This window comes from Sinohyriopsis cumingii, chromosome 4, assembly GCF_028554795.1.
Source record: "Sinohyriopsis cumingii isolate HCF-2022 chromosome 4, ASM2855479v2, whole genome shotgun sequence".
NCBI lineage: Eukaryota > Metazoa > Mollusca > Bivalvia > Unionida > Unionidae > Sinohyriopsis > Sinohyriopsis cumingii.
In genome coordinates this window covers 59156182-59177329 of record NC_142964.1, presented here as the reverse complement: position 1 = coordinate 59177329, position 21148 = coordinate 59156182, and the positions used below count along the sequence as shown (strand labels likewise).

At 34.4% G+C, this 21148-nt stretch overlaps 1 protein-coding gene across 1 annotated transcript in view; it reads left to right on the top strand.

Moving 5' to 3' along the window:
• The window catches only part of LOC149801236 (biotin--protein ligase-like), an 85263-nt gene that overhangs the window by 30016 nt on the left and 34099 nt on the right, over positions 1–21148 (top strand). The window contains exons 7-10 of the mRNA XM_089955310.1: positions 1714–1973; positions 7671–7738; positions 10880–11040; positions 14188–14302. Coding sequence (XP_089811436.1) covers positions 1714–1973; positions 7671–7738; positions 10880–11040; positions 14188–14302 — 604 coding nt within the window. The remainder of the gene's footprint in view (positions 1–1713; positions 1974–7670; positions 7739–10879; positions 11041–14187; positions 14303–21148) is intronic.

Here is a 21148-nt window from a genome sequence, read left to right as displayed (position 1 = left end):
CAAAGTTACATTTGGTAAGAAAGATGCATATTTATTTTGGGATCAAGAGGTCATGGTCACTGACTGAAAGAAGCTTTTTTTGCATACATGTAATAAGATTTGAAGAAACATTGAATTTGGGATCTAAAGATTAATGGTGAAGGTCATTGTGGCTCAAAGAAAAAAATGTTTTTTTATATTAACTTTCTTGAGTAAGTTCATTAAGCTTTTTTTTTGCATAATAAGATTTGAAGAAACATATTCAATTTGGGATCTAAAGATTAACGGTCAAGGTCATTATGGCTCAAAGAAAAAATGTTTTTCAGATTAACTTTCTTGAGTAAGTTCATTAATCAAACTTTTTGGATGATGTACATTTAATGTACTAAATAGACCTATAGATCTTGAGGCTAAAGGTCAGAGGTCATGGTCATAATAAGTCAAATAAGTAAATGGTGGTTTCTGCGCATTAAATTTTGTTCAGAATTGCAAACCTCGACCTAAATGTCAAGGTCACTGAATGCCTTGGTTAATAATCACCTAGGTCAACCATATTGTGCTAGTGAATACATAGAGGATTATTAAACTTGGATATGGACATTTAATGTGCTATTTACTCTTGTTGTCATTAAAGAACAGATGGATTCAATAATTCATCTGACAGAGGAAACTGATAGATGCTTATTCCAGTATAATCTGTTGAGTGCATGTTGAGCCTGTGAGGGGCATCAGCTAGTTGTCTTCCCTATCAATATTTTTAGATGGCACTGCAGGCATGTAGGTCCCTCCTCTGGAATGCTTTTGATTTTATCTCACATCTTGGGTCTGTTGTTGTGCTGTGGCAGTGCAGACTTCAAAAAGTGGTAACTACCAAGCAAAGTTACCGTGTTTTCAAGCAACATTTTACTGAAGGCGACTTTGAAACTATAACTATTATGGTAGGTTTAAATATTTCTGTTTTAATTATGAAAAAATTTTAACATGGTATTTTCATTCTAACAGTTTTCTTGATGAACATGAAATAGTAACCAAAAAAAATAATAAGAAGAGGAAGATGAAGAAGAAGCAGAAAAATAACAATAGCAAAATCAAACATTAACATGTGCAATTATGACAAAAATACCAGGATTATTTGCAATAATAATAATAATAATAAATTGTACTTGGTGTAAATTTCAGTATCAACATGATGGCGGGTGTTTTGGTACAAATGGTACAAAACAATACAAGAATGCAGTTACAAAATCCGCCATGACAATATCTATAATTTAAGGTGATTTCTGGTTTGTATGATGCGTATATACATAAAACATACTGCAGACAGGAAGATAAATTGACAGTTCTGTTATTTACATTTTGCACTCAAAAGAGCATTGAAATTCCAAGATAAATAACACACAATACAAGAAATTTTATACAATGGTTGTAATCTAGAAAATATAAAAACACTAACGCTGGGCAAGATATCATACTGACATATATAGTAATTTGAACAAATTTAAGCACCACATTCACACTGACTTATCAATTCAACCATCCTTTTTAATGGAAATGTCTGTAACAAAAGTAACTCACTTTTTCATTTGAGACACCACAAGCACTTTTCTGAAAGTCATGGATATTGGTTGAACATAGATGAAGTAACTAGAATTGCAAGGGGCCTACTTGACTAAAATGTCACCTTCAATATCAGGGGGAATTAATTGACCAATGTCCCCCATTGTTTCCTCATAGGTTATCAAGAAAGAGTTTATGAGGTCAGTTCAGGGCAGATTGGTTGATGAGATGTTAAAATCTGGTAAGGTCAGCCTGAAGTTTACAGCAGACCCAGATGATCCAGTTGGACCAACATTACTTCCTGTCATAACAAGTGGTAACCTTGGCAATGTGAGATTTGCAGAAGACACTTACTGGGAGAACCTGACAACAGAATCTCTTGGAAATGCTGTTCTGTATGTTGACATTGTGCCAACCACAATGCCACTCCTAGAAGGGTGAGTATTTTAAGGGTTATATGATTTGTCAAACCATCCAACTGTAACAATTAGCTCACTAAGGTGACTCTTAAATTACAGGATTATGGAACAGTAGCAAAAAAGATATGGAATATGGTTTTTGTGATAAAATCCATATACACCACTCCCTCAGTAACTCGCAATCCCGCTTATAACGCAGTGTCCGGCATGGCTCCCAATTTGTACCAAAGAAAATATATTTTAAATATGCTGAACATGAAAAAATTACGATAAGAATTGGTAAATTAAACCTTGACAAATATCTCGTTTTATCATTGAAAATGGTGATTCATGCCCATAAAGATAAAGTCCATATTGTGAAATTTGCAAGTTCTAAATAAGATATATATTATGTAAGCTTTTTTAAAAATAAATAGTTGTCAAAACACCGTAAATAAACAGTCTGTTGAAATAGCGATCAATGAAAACTTCTGGTAAAGCTAACAGGTGACAACGGAGAATAAAATAAACACCAATTAAATGTCTTGCTGTGTGAAAGTCATGTTCTAATCCTTTAATTCCATTTCAATGTGAACATTATAAACGCAACATATTCTGTTCTATAAACCTGTGAGTACTTCTGTGAAAACCTAATTGCATGCTGGCTTTGTTTTGATCAACAACTTGGGGAAGTGTGTGTTGCTTTAAAAAATCAGTAAAAAGATACCTGTGTTGTTTTATCACTTTGAATATCTCTTTTGTATCAAATCAAGCAATGGAGGTACATAGAAAAAATTCAAGGGCATGCAAATCGAAAATGGTTTTGCATTTTTATTGGTGGCTGGAGACCAAAAATATTGACTATGTCAAGATCATACAGTTGAGAAATTTGCATGATTTTGCTTGGCAGCAGAGAAATCAAGGAGTAACACAAAAAATTAACTGATTTGTTTTCAAAATGTGAAGTTATATTTGTTAAGCATGTCACAAACGGCAGGTATTATCGTGTTCAAATTTACGTTGTTTTAAATTTGTAGACCCATTAAATTCATGTTGGTAATGATTTTTGTTTTTATTTTACTTCTACCTCTATCTATCTATCATTCATTCATTCGTTTGATTGGCAATGTTTCTCGAAAAGAGTGTCGATCTTTTGTATTAAAAAAATCCTGCCTAATTTAGATCAAACAATAAAACTAGAATGTATCCAATTCAACACACAAATTAGTGACATAGTACACATTGTGTGAAGTGGTACACATGTTAAGCGAACGGAAACCATGTGGAATGTTTTTGATGATCTCCTCAATATACTGTAATTTATCCTGAAATTAATGTTGCTGTATAAGGAAAAAATAAAGTACACCATTATGAAGAGATATTTATTCACAGTTAATCTCAGCACGATTATAAATTGAGTATCCAACACTGTAACCTGCCAACCCACCCACCCTGTTTTACCTTTACGTCGATCCCTTTATTGGTTTTACCATTTTTATAGGTCCCTTGATAACTCGTGTCTCACTTATAGTGCAGTTGATGTTTTTGGACCCCGATGCGTGCGAGTTATCGAGGGAGAGGTGTATTGGCTTATCCAGGTTTGGTCTGGATCTAGGTTTTTGGCACATTAAAGAAGGTCAGGGAACCAGACAGACTATGCATGGGTTACCTGAGATGATGTGATCAATCCATGTTCCTGCAAAATGCCCACATGATGAAGCTTTTTCGTATAGCATATGGAAATGTTATCCATCAAACAAAAGAACACACTGAAGGTGAATGATACAATCAAGCCTGAAAAGAACCAATCAGTGAAGAAATTCAGAGGCACCCTGGAAGAAGCCACAAACTTGATATAAAATGCATTGGAATTTATATATTGTTAGATAAACAAATTCATAGTTCATATTGACTAACCACCTCAGCAGTGTATAGTTATATCATAATCTGCTTGTTCTTAACATTTGGCCTGAGTACTGTATGCTGTAAGATCTCAGCATTTTGATTTTTTTTTAATCATTTCTGGTAGCAGAGATCAACTAGACGAGGTACTATCTCATAATTGATCTTTTGCATGAAATATTATCAGATTATTGGCCACATCCTAGAGATTAACACTCATATTTTCTGTAGTAATCCCTGTTAGAAAAGAATACCCGTGTATTCATCGTCTGTTGGACTTTTTTTTTTTAAATCTGCATGAAAGATAGTATCATTCCACCACCAGAAATGTCACACACCCCCCAACAACAAAAAATACCCAAACAAAAACGGAGATGTACTTGTTGGTCTATCTATGCTACTGGGACTAGGTACAATCATCCAGCTTTTGAAAGCAGGAAAAGTAGCTGCTACAGTTGACCAAATGACAGCTAATTCCATTTGTTTTTAAAATGTACCCAGAAAAAATAGTTTTGCTGAAACTTCAAAGAAAACTGATCACCTTTGAAGATTCAATCTTTCTGTATAAATACTAATCAATGTTCTATAGTTATTTGATGTTGCTGCCACAGTGAGAAACATACATCTGTTTGGTCCTCCAAAGCTGTCCTTTACCAGTAACTTCAATAACACATGCACAATTCATCAAAGAAAGCCAACTACAATCTTCATTAAAAATAAATAACATTTCATCAAAGTTAGCACCAAATTTAAATAAAAGCAATGGAATCTGATAGATTGTTGCATTTACCAAAGTGACTGGAACACAATTATTGTACCATGAAAGGTTCATTTCTGCAGGTAAAAATGTATGCTTACGGTAGCTACCAACAGTGGCATAAAACACTATTTAGTAAATTGAAGATGGGGTGGTATCTTGCAAAGATTTTGTTTAACTTATTAATTTGTTCAAGTTTTCAATTCCCTATCAATATCCTCATACCCCGGGTAGCCAGTCTCCAGCTGACAAAATCATGGCAAATTTAAGTACATATACCTGTAGCATGTAAACAGCCACAGCCATGTGCTACTTGTGACAAGTGCAGTGAATTGTTAATTGACAATCAGATATAGATCAAAAAACGAGAACTATCAGTTCTTGTAATATATATGTGCTATTTGTGTTTTCTAACGGGATGTGAGACATACGAAGTTTATAACATGTGATCTATACTCAAATTCATGGATTTATTACATACAAGTACAGTACTTAACAGATTATAGATTGTATTTCATAAATGTAAGTTGTCTGTATACAAGTGGGTTTTTTTTAGACTAGCTTACCTTCATTTAATCAGAATCACTTATTTTTGCTCCCGCTTTTATTTACACCCCCCAACCCCCACCATAATTTAGGAAAATGCATCATTTTCATCAGTTAACTGACTTGGCTGGTTATAACATGGTTAAGTCTATAACACGGTCAGGTTCTGTGGACCCCAACTACCGTGTTATAGCGGGGTCACATTGTAACTTGAGATGAGGAGGTTCCCTAGCTAGTTTGCAGAATGGCTGAACAAGAAATCATATCTTTATTAGACAGATTTAACACAAATCACATAGGATTGTTGAGTTGGGGGAAAATATAGAACTGATGAAGAACACATAAAACAGCATGAAATCAATCCCTTTTTATTGTTATGAACAGTAGCAATATTTCTGTCAAAGGATGCATGAAAACAAGGAAAATGCATTTAAAAACCCAGCTGGGTTAGACAAGATCATTAAGAAAGTGGATGCTTTTAAAGATGAATACATCAAAGACAGATTTGGAGGTTAGAGGAACAATTTTATCAAGTACACAATAGTAGGACCTAAGATATAGCAGTCACTTTTCTGGTGGCATCTGGTAATATACCGGTTTACCACTGAATTTTTTCCTGTGGTACATACCACGATACTTTTTCATTGTACATCAGTCGTTTCCATCAATAATGAATGTACGGAAATTCCTGAGGAATCTTGATATGATTTCAATGATATTAACAGTGTGTTTTCATTATTCATGACAAAATAATTTTGAAAAGTGTGAGCTCATTTTAATTGACCATTTGAAGAATGTTTTTAAATATTATTCAGGTGTCTAACATTAATTAATGTTCATCAAATTCACAACTGTGATCAAGAATGCAAGAGATCCAAGCAAAAGGCTACTTGTTTCATGAAAATCTTTTTTTCTCAGGAATTTTTCTTTTTGGAGATACGAGTTAAAAAGTCTGTGGTGAAGTTAAAATCCCCAAGTAGGCACTCAGAGGTTTACTCATTGATGAGCAAAAATTTCACTCTGACTTGCAGTGAAGTAGCAGGATCAGTATTTTACTAATAGAACAAAAAATATTGAGTTTTGACATTATTTTTGCTTGAAAATAAATGTCCATCTTTTTTATTTAAAAAGAAATCTTAGAATCAAAAATTACACCAAAATGTATCCACATATAAAATAATACAGTTTTTCACTTGTACAGATGTGATGTTTGTTGAAATCTCTTGGAGTAACATTTTAATAATGTTTCAGAAAGTATCTTCAAAATAAAGGCAATTTATGCAGCAAAGCAAACAAACTTCATTGAAAATTATATGTATTAACAATTATTCCTGAAATGATTATAAAAGAAGTATTCAAATATTTAACTTGCCTTCACACGCCCTCACCCCCCTTCTTACTTGGTCCCAAGTGAAAATGGTGCTGATCTGAATGGAAAGTCATATTGACATGGGTTTTCACCAAAAGATGTCTCAAGGTGTTTTCTTGGTTCTAAATACAAATGATGCTGATCTGGGGTCTAGTATGGCTGCAAAAGTGTCCTGCTTGAAAATCTTGTTATCACTACTTTTCCTGATTAAATGGTCATATCATTATGGGGTTTTCACTAAAAGACTTCTTATAATGGTTTATTATTTTAAATTAAAATGGTGCTGTTCTGACATCTATTTTGTGGCCTCTTGAAAAAGAACTTTAGCTACTCTTTTGAAAGGGAAAATAATTTTGACATGAGGATTTCATTAAAAGAGGTTTTATGGTATCTTCTTGGTCAAACATGAAAATTACTAATCTTGATATGGCCACTTTGGTGGTTATCTTGAAAACATTATCTCTTCTCCAAAAATGGATAGCTATATCAGCGTGGGGTTTTCACATGTTGACTTCTTATAATACCTAATTAGTCCTAAATAAAAATGGTACCAGTCATGCATCCAGTATGGTTGCTTTATTGCCGGTCATGAAAACCTTGTTGTTGTCACTCCCCAAAATGGATGATCATCATGTTGTGGCGTTTTGACCAAAAGTCTTCTGATGATGTATACTTTGTCCTAAATGAAAATCAAGTATGCCCACCATAGCAGCTAATTTGGAAATCTTGTTATCTTTGAAGAATATTAGAGATGGTTTCAACGCTCAGCAGTTAGAAGGACAATAAGACTTATCTTGAATTCCTGGATATTTTTTTGGCCCAGTGGAGCATCAATCCCTTCTATTTTAGTAATATTAATAATGTAATTTTAGTGGTGATAATAATGTAATTTTAATAATTGACAATAACATAAGCATAGTATTAACAATAACATAACTTAAACATTGACACAAATTTAATTTTATTATTGACAATAATGCAATTTTAGTAATGACATTCATCTAATTTTCATTAAAACATGAAGAATGATATGCATGCAAATGAATGAAATTTACAGTACATGATAATGTCCAGCAATACTATCCTTGTTAGCATGTGAAAATGACTCAACTAATCAGCCTTTTATATAATTGATTTCCAAGATTTGAAATCTGCATTACAGATTACTGTTTTCTACGCCAGTGACTGTAGGTTTGATTGCTATTGCGGGCAGACAGACAGCAGGGAAAGGTACAGGAAAGTGTACTCTGATCCACACTTTGATCTTTCTGAATCCTTACCCTCTATTTCAATTATTTATCACAACATTTGCATGTAGCATGAAACTTCTGGGAGACAATTTAACTGGCCACATGCTATATATGTGCTTATTAGTCGAGTGCAACTGCAAACAACATAGACCCTGATCTGACATCACATAATATGCCCACAGATTAGGGTCTGTGTTGTTTCTTACACTGATCACTCCAAACAGATTTCATAAACCCAGATCTGCTGGTAAATTTTGCAATGGAAGATCTGGGTCTGTTCATTTTGCAGTTAGACTCACCATATAAGCAAGTAATTAGAGTAATTATGCTTATTTTGGATGGTTGAATTGTATGAATCTTATGTTTGATAATTTATGAATATTCTGAATCCATGACATTTGTTGAGATGAGAATTTTATTATTCACAGTCTGCATTGATGCTAGAGTTTCCAAGAAGTAGTCACGTTTGTTTGCTCTAGAAGTATATTGACATTTCAGTTGGTAATTGACAGCTGTCAGTTGGCATCTCCTTATCAATTAGCCATTCAATAGACAGTTGCTATGCAGTTAATTCTGTATTGTTTGTTTGTGCAAGTCATTGCAGATTGAAAAGCAACACTTGTGCATTTTTGCTTATGTATGTCAAGTATATTGTCATTTCAATTGGTAATTGACAGCTATCAATCAGCTACTCCTTATCAATTAGCCATTCAATAGACAGTTGCTATGCAGTTAATTCTGTATTGTTTGTTTGTGCAAGTCATTGCAGATTTAAAAGCAACACTTGTACATTTTTGCCTATGTACGTCAAATAATTTAACTACATGTATATATAATTTTGTATAATTTTGGTTCAATTTTGACAGAAATTTCAACATTGTTGTTGAAATAGGTATACGGATTTTCACAACATAATCTTTAATTTAAATTGATATGTTAATGAGCAGGCAGAATATAGTTGATAGTTCAGTTTTTATTCCATGATCAAGAAAAATGCTGCAATGTGGAGTTTTTATTCCATGGCCAAGAAGAATAAAAAAAAACGAAGTTTTTATTCCATGGCCGTGAAGAATAAAAAAAATGAAGATTTTATTCCATGGCCATGAAGAAGAAAAAAAATGGAGATTTTATTCCATTGCCAAGAAAAGGCTGCACTGTAGAGGTTTTTTTTCAAGCCCAGAAAACGTATGTAATTTGGAGTGTTTTGTTTCAGATCTTTCTCTCATGTAACTTTAGTCTCCATCAATCAGCCACCTGTATTGGCTATAACACGTTTTCCTCTTTCAGTTTTCTTTTCAAACTAACAAATATTTTAGTGCTTAATTGTTCATTTCTGTAACTTGTTTTCTTACTAAATTATGACTCTTATTGCAGAAATACATATTTTCAGTTGCCATATCTATTTTTAATTTAAATGAGTTGCCATCTAAAACATTGCAGTGTCTAGGGCATTATGGGCAATTGATATTATATTAAATTTAATGTGCCAAAAGTGGTGCAGAAACAAATTGAACAAATCACAGTTTCATTACTTTAGTGTGGTACTGATATGCCAACCAGTTATTAAATGACCAAAATCGTACAGTGATAGTGTTTTGGAACAAAAACCATCAAGCAGTCTTTTTGTTTGAAATGGTCACTATCCTTGGGGTATCTTTCCCCCCACCCACCCACCATTCCCATAATCCCATTTATGGTAAAGCTCAAAATCACCTGGAAATAATTATATACTCAGTGTATCCCATAATATTTCTTGGTTGAAAGGTTAAGAATAAGCTTTGCACACAGCCAAGTTGTAATAGTCTCAATGAAAAAAAAGGAATTAAGTAACATATTGACTTCCACTGATGTCTTATTAACATTTTAATTCAAGGAAGAATTTGTTGTCTCTATGATTCTCATTCTTCCAGTCACATGATATGGTCTTGATGTAACACCATACATTTGTTTGTAAAGGTGGCAGTTTCACCAAGAAGTAGAAGGTGATAAAATGACTGCAGTTCTAATGACTTTAGTGAACATGCTGCTAAAACCCACCCCAACTGAGACAAAAATCAATCAAAAAGTCAGACTTCAATGGAAAATTTGATTACACAGTTGCTGAACAAAAGAAGAATAAACAACTTTATAACCACCTTAAGATAGTGCTTGAAAGCTGAAACTTCACAGAGACTAATGACTATAACATAGAAGGGTATAATGGCTCCGGCTATGACTTTTCCAATGTTGTTGGAGTATCGTTGAAGGCATTAAAGAAGAAAATCTTATATTAAAGGTGGTTATTTATTTGATTCTTTATGCAATGTACAGTTACCAAACTTTGTGGATAACTTGCACCTGGGTAAGGAAGAGTCTTATTGATTTCAGGGTCAAAAGGTCAAAGATTAAGGTCATGCTGACTGAAAGAAGGAAAATGGATTCCACCCAAGAACAATAGTTCTTCATATCTGTGCTTACCAAATTTTGTGGATGGCTTGCACTTGGTGTAAGGCAGAACCCTGTTGATTATGGAGCCAAATGTTAGAGGTTCAGGTCCGTGTGACTGAATAAAAAAAACATGATGTCTGGACAGTAATATTAGTTTTACATTACATACTTTAACCAGACTTTGTGTATGGATTTCATTTGGGTACAGAAGTAGAGTGTTTATTTGGGGGGATCCAGCAGTCAAGGTCATGGATGAACAGTAGAAAAATAGTTTCCACACAATAACAGTCATTCAACTTTTCAGACCTAGCCCAGACTTTGTGGATGGCATGCACTTAGCGTAACAAACAAGCCTGTCGATTTGGGAGTCTAAAGGTCAATGGTCAAGATCAATCGGACTGAAAAAAGAAAAATTGTTTTTGCCCCCAAAATATAAGTTATCTACACAGTGGACTATTAAACATAGGGTGTGTATAATGTTGCATTGCTTTTATTTTTTTACATTTGTGTATTGAATAATATATATATGAATAGTTCATATCTGTTTTCAGTGTAATTAGGTTTGAATTTTGACAGCAAAACATTCGGGATTAGAGAATCTGGTAAATTTCCATTTTGAAGTAAATTGAAATAATTTTGCACCAACTAAAACTAATTGCCCTTTAATACAGAACTTTTATTTTGTGATACACAGGTAGGGGAGGTAATGCCTGGTTGAGCCCTGTTGGTTGTGCCATGTTTACATTACATGTTCGAATCCCCTTGGACAGTGAACTTGGTCAGAGAGCCTCATATTTGCAGCATTTAACCTCACTAGCTGTTGTCCAAAGTGTCTGCTTATTGCCAGGATGTCAGGTATGTCCTAGTCTGATTTCCATGTCATCGAATTTTCAGATATAATATTTTTACTTTATATAAGATGATACCATGTTTCTCTGATGATAAAATCATGGGGCCGACCTAATATAATTTTCACAATGTGGGTGATGGGAATATTTTCAGAAATGACCTTGTCATGTTAAGGCTGTTCCATTAAATAATTCATGAACCCAGGGAAGGACTTTTAAAGTGGGGTACTCGCCCATAGATGCAATTTAAAATTTCTTGTCATTTTAATATGAACTTTGAAATCAAAGTACCCTGGCATATATTTTTTTTAAAACAGCCTTCTGTGGGTTCCATATATGTTTAAATGGAACAGCCCTTAGAGTGAATCACCAAATATTATGTGTAGCATGTATCAGTATTCATTAGGTTGTAGAAAGTGATACCAGAGCGAGACCATCCATTCCTTTAAACCATGTTTTATACCTATTAGATGAAATATCTCCATAATAAAATATTCAGAACACTTATAACTTTTTATTTGAAAAAAATCTTTTTTCAAGTTCTGGAGCCATAGTCTGAAAAGTAGAGACTGATCATCCATTGTTGTTAGAATTAAAATCGATACCTGCATAATGTGTGGTTGCAGATCTAGAAATCAGTTTTACATGAGAATATGTATTTTACATGAGAATATTTATTTGAACTAATAACACATTGAAAAAAATTGTCACTCCATAATTGATAGTATGTGAATTTGCAAGCACTGAAATATTTTTTTTTTTGTGGCTTGTTTGATGCAAGTTTTCAGTACCAGAATACACTACTAGGTTCTATTCATTTTTTGCTTCTTGATTTTGACTTGACCAGGAAAAAAGACAAATCAATTTACTACAGCTAACAATTTTGATTGTAATTTGACATCCCATATATTTTACACTCTCATTGAATAAAGCTTAGATGTGATTGCTAGAATTGATGCAAGTCACTTAATACCTACTGTGTAAAGTAGATCTTATTGCATTGACATTGCAGTGATGCCTTACATTTAATGTGATGGGCCTTTATTAATTTGCCTTTTGAATGGCTACTTTCATTTAATGACCATGACAGATTAGTAAGTACTAACCCTTACTCTGACTCATTCAGTGACCATTCAAGCGTACATCAGATAAACTTTTTTAACAGGTTACTGTCTAATCATGGCTGTTAAATATGTCTCTTGGATGTATACCTGTAGTGTAATGGTATGTTGTACATGAAGTGTGACCATTACATTGAATACCATTTTTACAAGTTTATTGTCAATTTATTGGTAATTACTGTCCATACTAAATGCCCAGTAATTCAAGTTACTTGTGACAAATTTGAATGGCATAATGTGGCCAATGAAATGTAGGCATTAAGTAACTGATGCTTTATGAACCTCTAAATGCATGGTAAATCATTATTTCATGACCACTGATTCATTGGGATGGTATTTCGTTAATTCATTATAAATATTTCTTTTAAAAAATCATGGCCACTTGTAATGGCTGTCATGCAATTGCAAAGGGTTTAGATTTTACATTGATTTTTAGGACTCATGGTACTAATTCCGTTCCCATAGTAAACCTATGCAAACACCATGATATTAAAAATTCAATAACTTAAAATTTCTGAGTGCTCATGATCAAATTTATATTGATCAGTATAAATGAAACCTGGATGACAGCTTCTGTGTAGAGGAAAGTATATATGAGCTGTGGCATTTACTGTACCTGCATGTGTTTGAAGCATGTGCTTTCAATTCTGCACCAAAGAGTTAGGTGCTAATTTTAGTAATGAGTATTCCAAACTCATGGCCGTTAAAGGACTGAAATTCCATCAATAAAACAATGTCTCTGGGTTTTTTTCACTTACAGCTAGGTTAAGCTCGCAAAAGATTTTTCCCCCTAAAACATAACTTACATTATTAACCAATCAAAGTCAGCCAAACCCATATATGCTCATTTTTATGTTCACCCATTTCCAGGCTGGTTCCCATTTTTCCATGAAGTTAGTACCATGTGACCTTTATGGTGGCTTAGGTGGCGCTATACAGTTTCGCATTTTGCATAGGGTTAGGATTTTAAAGAAAAAGAATTTCCCCGGCTTTCCTCACTGGTTATACTGGCTATTTAAAAAAGACCTTGTGTATCTTAGGTATAATGCAAAGAACCTTTAATTCCCTTTATTTTGGTGTATGATTGATGGGTGTACTATGGGTTATAGAGTATACAGCTTGGCCTTACTTCAAATATGCACCTTTCAAAAAAGTGCTAGCTCTACTTGGTCATTTTCACTTCCTGAACTTCAGAGGTAAATTGTATAAAAAAGAGCCGATAACTTTTTTTACATTTTATATGTTTGGTAATTCATTCATTGCACTTTCAGAAGCTGGTATTGTCTAGTCTGGCAAAATTCATTTTCCCTATTTTAATAGCTGCTATATATAGTGTACTTTAGACTAATTCAGACTGATTTTTTAACACAAGGGAGCAGTCATTTTAGTTAGCAGTGTGCTTAAATCATGTAAAATTTCCAAAAGTACAATATCCAAAAGAAATATCTTCCACATTACATTAATGTAGCATAGAGGTATGCAAACATTCTCTTCACTGTGCATGTTTTAAATGTGAACTGCTTCACCTTACATACGTCACTCTCTCAAAAGTACATATTATCTGGTGAGTGCCACCTTAATGGTTTGTGCATGCATTAATTATTGTTTGCAAAGTCCAACTTTTGTTTAAAGTTATCCCCCCTGCTTTCTTTATAAATGAAATCATTTAAAAAGAACCCGGGAAAGAACCACCAATCCATGGGAAATTACTTGTGATCTTTCTCATGTACCCACAGCAGCCCAAGACTTGAGCCCAGGCAGATAGAGGTGAGATGGCAGTGATCCATCACAGAAAGTGCTTTAGACCACTTGGCCACTTGGGGCCTCCTCATGTTGAAATAGTCAAATGACATGGTAATACCAGTCAGAGGCACTCCAAACATTGTGTAATGACAGAACCAGATTTCAAAATGTGGAGGAAAAAAGTAATCTAGCACCCTGACATTATACTGAATAACTCTTGATTGCTTACAGTCATCTGTTATCCTAAATACATGCTTCTCTAATATGATGATTGTTTTATTTCTGACCAGGATATTCCCCTGAGACTGAAGTGGCCAAATGACATTTACTATGGCAGTGAGATGAAACTTGGGGGAGTTATTGTCACTTCCACTATATTGGAGGGCATGGTCCATGCCACCATTGGTAAGATTATTTCAACTTTATTGGTCTTTTTATACCTTTGCCTTGAATGTGGAAGTAGCATATAGTCTTACCCTTGTGCATGTACCAATTTGTACAGACGTCTGGTTTAATTTTATGTTTAGGCTGATTTCTCAGGCAATGATGCCTCCATATTTGTGCATTTTGGTATGCAAAAGCAGCTTGGTGAGTATAACACCAGTGCATTAAAAGTAAATCAGTATAAGCAGATTTTCACACTTCATTGATTCTGGTTTTAAAAAATTCATTTAGATCAGTTTCTCAAGCATTTTTGCCATGTAATTTGGTACTTAATGTATCACGGTGAGTACAACAACATTGTACTAAAAGTAGATCCCTGTGATTTTTAAATTTCATACTTAATATCTTTCAGAATGTTATCATTTAGGGTCATTTGACTCTAGGGTCATCAAAACAAGGGGTATTTATGTTTTATTAAAACATGAAGTTTTTATCCCCCATTGCAGTTTTCTGTCAAAGTTTGGTTGAGTTCAGCCCCTTTATGTAACTTTCTTTTGTCTTTTTTATGTAACATGATAAATAATAATGAGCAACATTTTTCTAGAACTTACTCTAATGACTCAGATGTTGGCAAATGGCATTCTTTGGGCTGGAGGAAGCTGGAGACCCATAAGGAAACCACCGACCATGTATCATGTTCCTTTCAGCTCATACTCTCCAGATTATGCATTGCACCTAATGATGTTTTGACCCAAGGGTCATGTAAGCCTTAGTCCATCTCCCTAGTTTAACACGTCAGAGTATCTTGACTGGGTCCTACTGTCGTTCAGCTTGTATGCAGTGAAGTCTCGTAAAGAATAAGGGAAAATGAACCATAACAAATGAGACAAGTTTAACACGTTACTTGGTGAGGTTAATGGCATACTATGACATCTGTTTGCATTCTTTTTGGTGATGCCATTGATTTTGTTTTATGTCATCCTCAAAAAGAATCTTAGGAATTTTTGGTCAGTTAGTGATATATAATCTTCATACTCTGCTTCATTGCTGTATAAAAAAAGAAAAAAATTCAGTCGATACAGTTTAAATTAAGTATCATAACATTATTAAAGAGTAAATGTTTGTCCAGATGGCATTTTTCGCCTATCATCATACACAGGTTTACTCTTCAAAGGGGAGGTAACCCTCTTTTGAGATGCTTAACCATGGATAGCAGCCATCTGCCCTTTTACCTGACAGGACAGGAGATAGAACCTGGAACTTCATAGCTGTGCAGTACTTGTATTCCTGCTGTACTCTCCAGATCCCCCATTACTAAATAAAAGATGGATTTGCAGCCACTATTCCTTGCCTTTGTTTCAGTGTCTGTTTCTTTCTGGAGACATCTCTACATTACCAAATAATATTAACATTAGGAAAATTATGCTACCTTATGAATCTGGCCCTCCCAAAAAGGTGGGAAAATATGTAATTCTTACATTACTAACCTTGCCCCTGCTAGTTGGTCACCCATGAACCTAATGTTTACCACATTACCCACAAAGGCACCCACACACCCAGTGAAGAATTAATGTACAACACTGTTGGCTATTGTCATCTCAGACATTGCAGTTGTTACAGTGGATCACATCTACTCTTTGTTGGAATAACAAATGCATTGCCTTATCCAACAAGCTGTATGTAAAAAAAACTAGCATCCAGAGATTTTGCTTTGAATCTGTCATCCCAACTATCATTAGACAAGTTGAAGAATACTGGCAAAGAGATAGACACACACACAGACACACACATCTCTGCTCCCCTTTTGGTATCCCACTGAGCTCAAGTCCCCTCACATGTGTGTGCATGGCCATAGAGCCTTTGAGACAAGGCACATTGGTTTACAATCTGACTTAAGTGGTTTTTACCATATGCAAGATCCATTCCAGAAGCTCCATCCTTCTGCCAGCCAGCAGTCTAATCAGCTGACCCATCTCTGGATATGCTGATCAGAGAATAATGATATCAGACTGTTGAACTGCTACCTGTCAGTAGGGTGACAAAACAACATGCTTGTATTGGACCCAGATTATCTTCTGTTTCATTTAGAAGGTTCAGTTCTTCTGATAGTGCAAGCCTGGTTTTATCTTCAAAAATAAATGCTGTCTACAGGAAATGAGAAGAAAAAAATCATTTGTCCACTATCTTTGACCTCTCAAGAGAGGCAATGCTTCAGGGTCCAGTTTGCTTACTTTGGTGCCATCTGAGGTGAACAGAAAATATCTGCAATGCCCAATAACAGCTGTTCCTGCCTGTTACATTGTTACAGTAGGACATAACCTCTTTTGCAGTTGAAATCTGATTGATGGCATTTAGTTGACTTTCTCCAGTTTCTGTCTCTGTGACAAAGATAGATGTTAAACTTTGATGACCTCTGATGGCTACCCAGACAATATTCAGGTATCACCCTTATGCAGAACCCTACTGTGGTTTACTTTAATAGTACCATATATACTTGCTTAAGAGACAAGTCCAACTGCAAACTGCACAGACCCAGATCTGCCATCACCTAATGCACTGTTATATCTGGGTCTGTGAAGTTTGTTAGGAGTAATCAGTAGAACAAACAACATAGGCCCTGATTTGCGGGAACATTATGCTATGGCAGATCAGGATCACTGTTGTTTGCAGTTTGACTCAACTTATAAATGAGTATAGACAGTAATTGAGTTCATACTCTTCTGGCTGTGCTGCATTCACCTTTAGGAGAAAAAATTCATCATTCTTTGGAAGGTGCAATCATATCCCCCCCCCAGGTCACTATTGTAGAGGTTGGATGCTCTTGCATTCCTCCTCTTATTGTCCTAATACTGATGTGATTTCTCCAGATGTGAGATGGTTTTTACTGAGGCTGAAACTGGTAAACATCTGTTATATTGGTGGACACTGGGATTTGGATGGGTGGTGTAGGAAATATAATTTGTAAAAGTTTTTTCCTTTTGTCTATATATATATATATATATATATATATATATATATATGTGCTTGAAACAAGTGAATAAAGGATATATTTCAACAAGTGGGTGAAAACTCAGTATTTTTGTAATGGGTGGAAAAACCACAAGTGAAAATACTTAAGTTTTTCATCTATGAGATGTAATATCTCCATTATTCACTCATAGAAAACAAATTTTCTTTTTTGCTGAACAACAGATTAAAGTAGCATGTTTCTTAGTGGATCCCTCGTGATGTCTGCAGTTTACCAAATATGTTCTTCTGTGTTTGGTGATTATTAAGACAGAAAATTTAAATAGTTACATAATTCTCCTTTCCATTCAAAGTAACTCATCACATTAAGAAGAAACAAAATATTTGTGCCTTGTTGGGTTTGAACTCAGTTTGTCTTTTTTATGGCAGACAGCTATCTTAGCCACTTGGCCATGTGAGCATCCAAGAAGAACTTTGAACTTCACAGTTATGTTGTTGTCAACACCGCAGTGAAATTATTTCTCATATTTAAGTCAGAATGTAAACCAATTCACTCCAGTGAATTTTCACTTCTATTTTACATGGAAAATCTAGTATTTCATGTGATAACAAAATATATGTGTGTGTGTGTGTGTGTGTAAAGATGATTTTTTTTCATCAGGAGGGCTGTATTGGGGAGATAGTGTAGTTTTTTCCTAATAATAAGATCATCAATAATTATTCTCTAAACAATCATTATTTACACAAAAATTCCATTCTTTTATATGCCCTTCATGTATTTTTGCATTAAAATTTTTTTAGATCCAGTACATTAGTTATGGGTTCAAATACACCAAAACTGTCTGTCTTCTATTAACCTGGAAACAACATATAAAAATCAACATTGCTTATGTGTTGTATTGACTATAAACAGATGTATTTGAATGAAATGTTTTGTGCAAATGCATTTCTGTATGCAGCCAAATCACATCTGTTTGCTTTCTCATCCTATGTAAAAGCCAAGAGACTGAATTCAATGCACATTTTATTTTCTGTTTAGGCCTAAATGCTGCTTTCAGATGAACACAAGTAACGTTCTTCACTGGTCAGCAGACCTTGTATGAAAAATCAGAAAAAGTAGCACTCATTTTATTGGGCACTACAGTCAGATGTGGCAACAGCTGACTGACTGAAATAGTGTAGTGCATTACTTTGAATAGATGAAGAAAGTGGCTTGTTTCTTTTGACTCTGCTTTTTCTGTATTTATAGAAACATTAAAACAAAACTACACAGTTCTGTTGCATTTGCTTAAGTGTTTTTTGTGCCAGAGAACAATTTATCTTTTAAGGCATCTGTCTGAGTAGAGTTTTGTGTTATAAAATTGGTGACATAGTTAAGGCACACCATTGGTGACATGTAAAGCGTGCCATCATTGACTATGTAAGGCATGCCATTGACTATGTAATGCATACCATTGGTGGCTATGTAAGCCATACCGTTGGTGACATGTAAGGCATACCACTGGTGACTATGTAAGGCATGCCATCAACTATGTAATGCATACCATTGGTGGCTATGTAAGCCATACCATTGGTGACACGTAACGCATACCACTGGTGACTATGTAAGGCATACCATTTTTGACTATATAAGGCATACCATTGACTATGTAATGCATACCGTTGATGCCTGTGTAAAGCATAACATGGGTGACTATATAAGGCATACCATTGACTATGTAATGCATACCATTGATGCCTGTGTAAGGCATAACATGGGTGACTATATAAGGCATACCATTGACTATGTAATGCATACCATTGATGCCTGTGTAAGGCATAACATGGGTGACTATGTAAGACATACCTTTGATGACTATGTAAGGCACACCATACATATGTAAGGCATACCATTTGATGACTATATAAGACACACCATACATATGTAAGGCATATCATTGATGACATATTTAAGGCATACCATTGGTGACTATGCAGGGCATACTATAGATGACTATATAAGGCATGCCATTCATATGTAATGCATGCCATTGATGACTGTGCAAGGCATACCATAGATGATATATGTAAGGCATACCACAGGTGACTGTGTAAGGCATACCATAGGTGACTGTGTAAGGCATACTATAGGTGACTATGTAAAACATATAGAAGACATGCCATTAGTGACTGTAAGGCATACCTTAGGTGACATGTAAGGTATACCATAGGTGACTGTGTAAGGCATACCATAGATGACATGTAGCATACCATAGGTGACTGTGTAAGATATACCATCAGTGAGTATGTAAGGCATACCTTGGGTGACATGTAATGATTCTTGCTATATTACATAAGCCTCAATATAAGTCAGATCCAAATGCAAACTACATAGACCCAGAAAAGCTGTCAGATAAAGTGCCAGAACATCTGGGTATATGCATTTTGTTAGAAGTAATCAACAGAACAGATGGCATAGACCCTGATCAGCCAGTACATTATGGGACTGCTGATCTGGGTCAGTGCAGTTTTGATCCAGGTTATACTTGAGATTATTTGGTACTTGTTGAAATATGAAACTTCTTTGATATTATTGGCCATGTAGATTACGCTTTTAGAAATAAATTACTTCATTTTTAAAAACCCAGATTATGCAATTTTACTTTATTTTTAAAAAATTTAACTTAAGAAGAAATTAAACTTAAGAAAAATGTATAATTTTGGGCCAGAAGTGTCACACTGGTTGTTACTCTGGAAGATGGCACTTCTGTTCTCTAAATACATGGAGCTGGAGAAAGTATATTGCTTGTTTTCACTTTTGGTCAGAAATGATACGTTTTGAGAACTGCAAGCAATTTTCCTGAAATAACAAATTACATTGGGGGGGGGGCATGACATTGACATACACATATTGGAATCAAAACGAGTGTCAAAAACTCATTTATGTTTGTATGTTTATTTCCAGTTCTTAAAATATATTGAAACTGTTGAGAATCATGAATTGCAGAATTAATGCCTTCTAAGCCAAAACTGTTGTATATTCCAAAGATTTGAACAGATTAAGAGCCATAGTATATGCATTATCAGAACTCTGTGTTATCATGAATAGACAAATCAAACTCTGTATTATCATGAATGGACAAATCAAAACTATGTGTGTTATCATGAATGGACAAATCAAACTATGTGTGTTATCATGAATGGACAAATCAAACAATATGTTATCATGAATGGACAAATCAAACAATATGTTATCATAAATGGACAAATCAAACTATATGTGTTATCATGAATAGACAAATCAAACTCCGTATTATCATGAATGGACAAATCAAAACTATGTGTGTTATCATGAATGGACAAATCAAACTATGTGTGTTATCATGAATGGACAAATCAAACAATATGTTATCATGAATGGACAAATCAAACAATATGTTATCATGAATGGACAAATCAAACTATATGTGTTATCATGAATGGACAAATCAAACTCTGTATTATCATGAATGGACAACTCAAACTCTGTATTATCATGAATGGACAAATCAAACTGTGTGTTATCATGAATGGACAAATCAATCAATATGTTATCATGAATGGACAAATCAAGCAATATGTTATCATGAATGGACAAATCAAACTATGTGTGTTATCATGAATGGACAAATCAGACAATATGTTATCATGAATGGACAAATCAAACTATATGTGTTATCATGAATGGACAAATCAAACTCTGTATTATCATGAATGGACAACTCAAACTCTGTATTATCATGAATGGACAAATCAAACTGTGTGTTATCATGAATGGACAAATCAAACAATATGTTTTCATGAATGGACAAATCAAGCAATATGTTATCATGAATGGACAAATCAAACTATGTGTGTTATCATGAATGGACAAATCAAGCA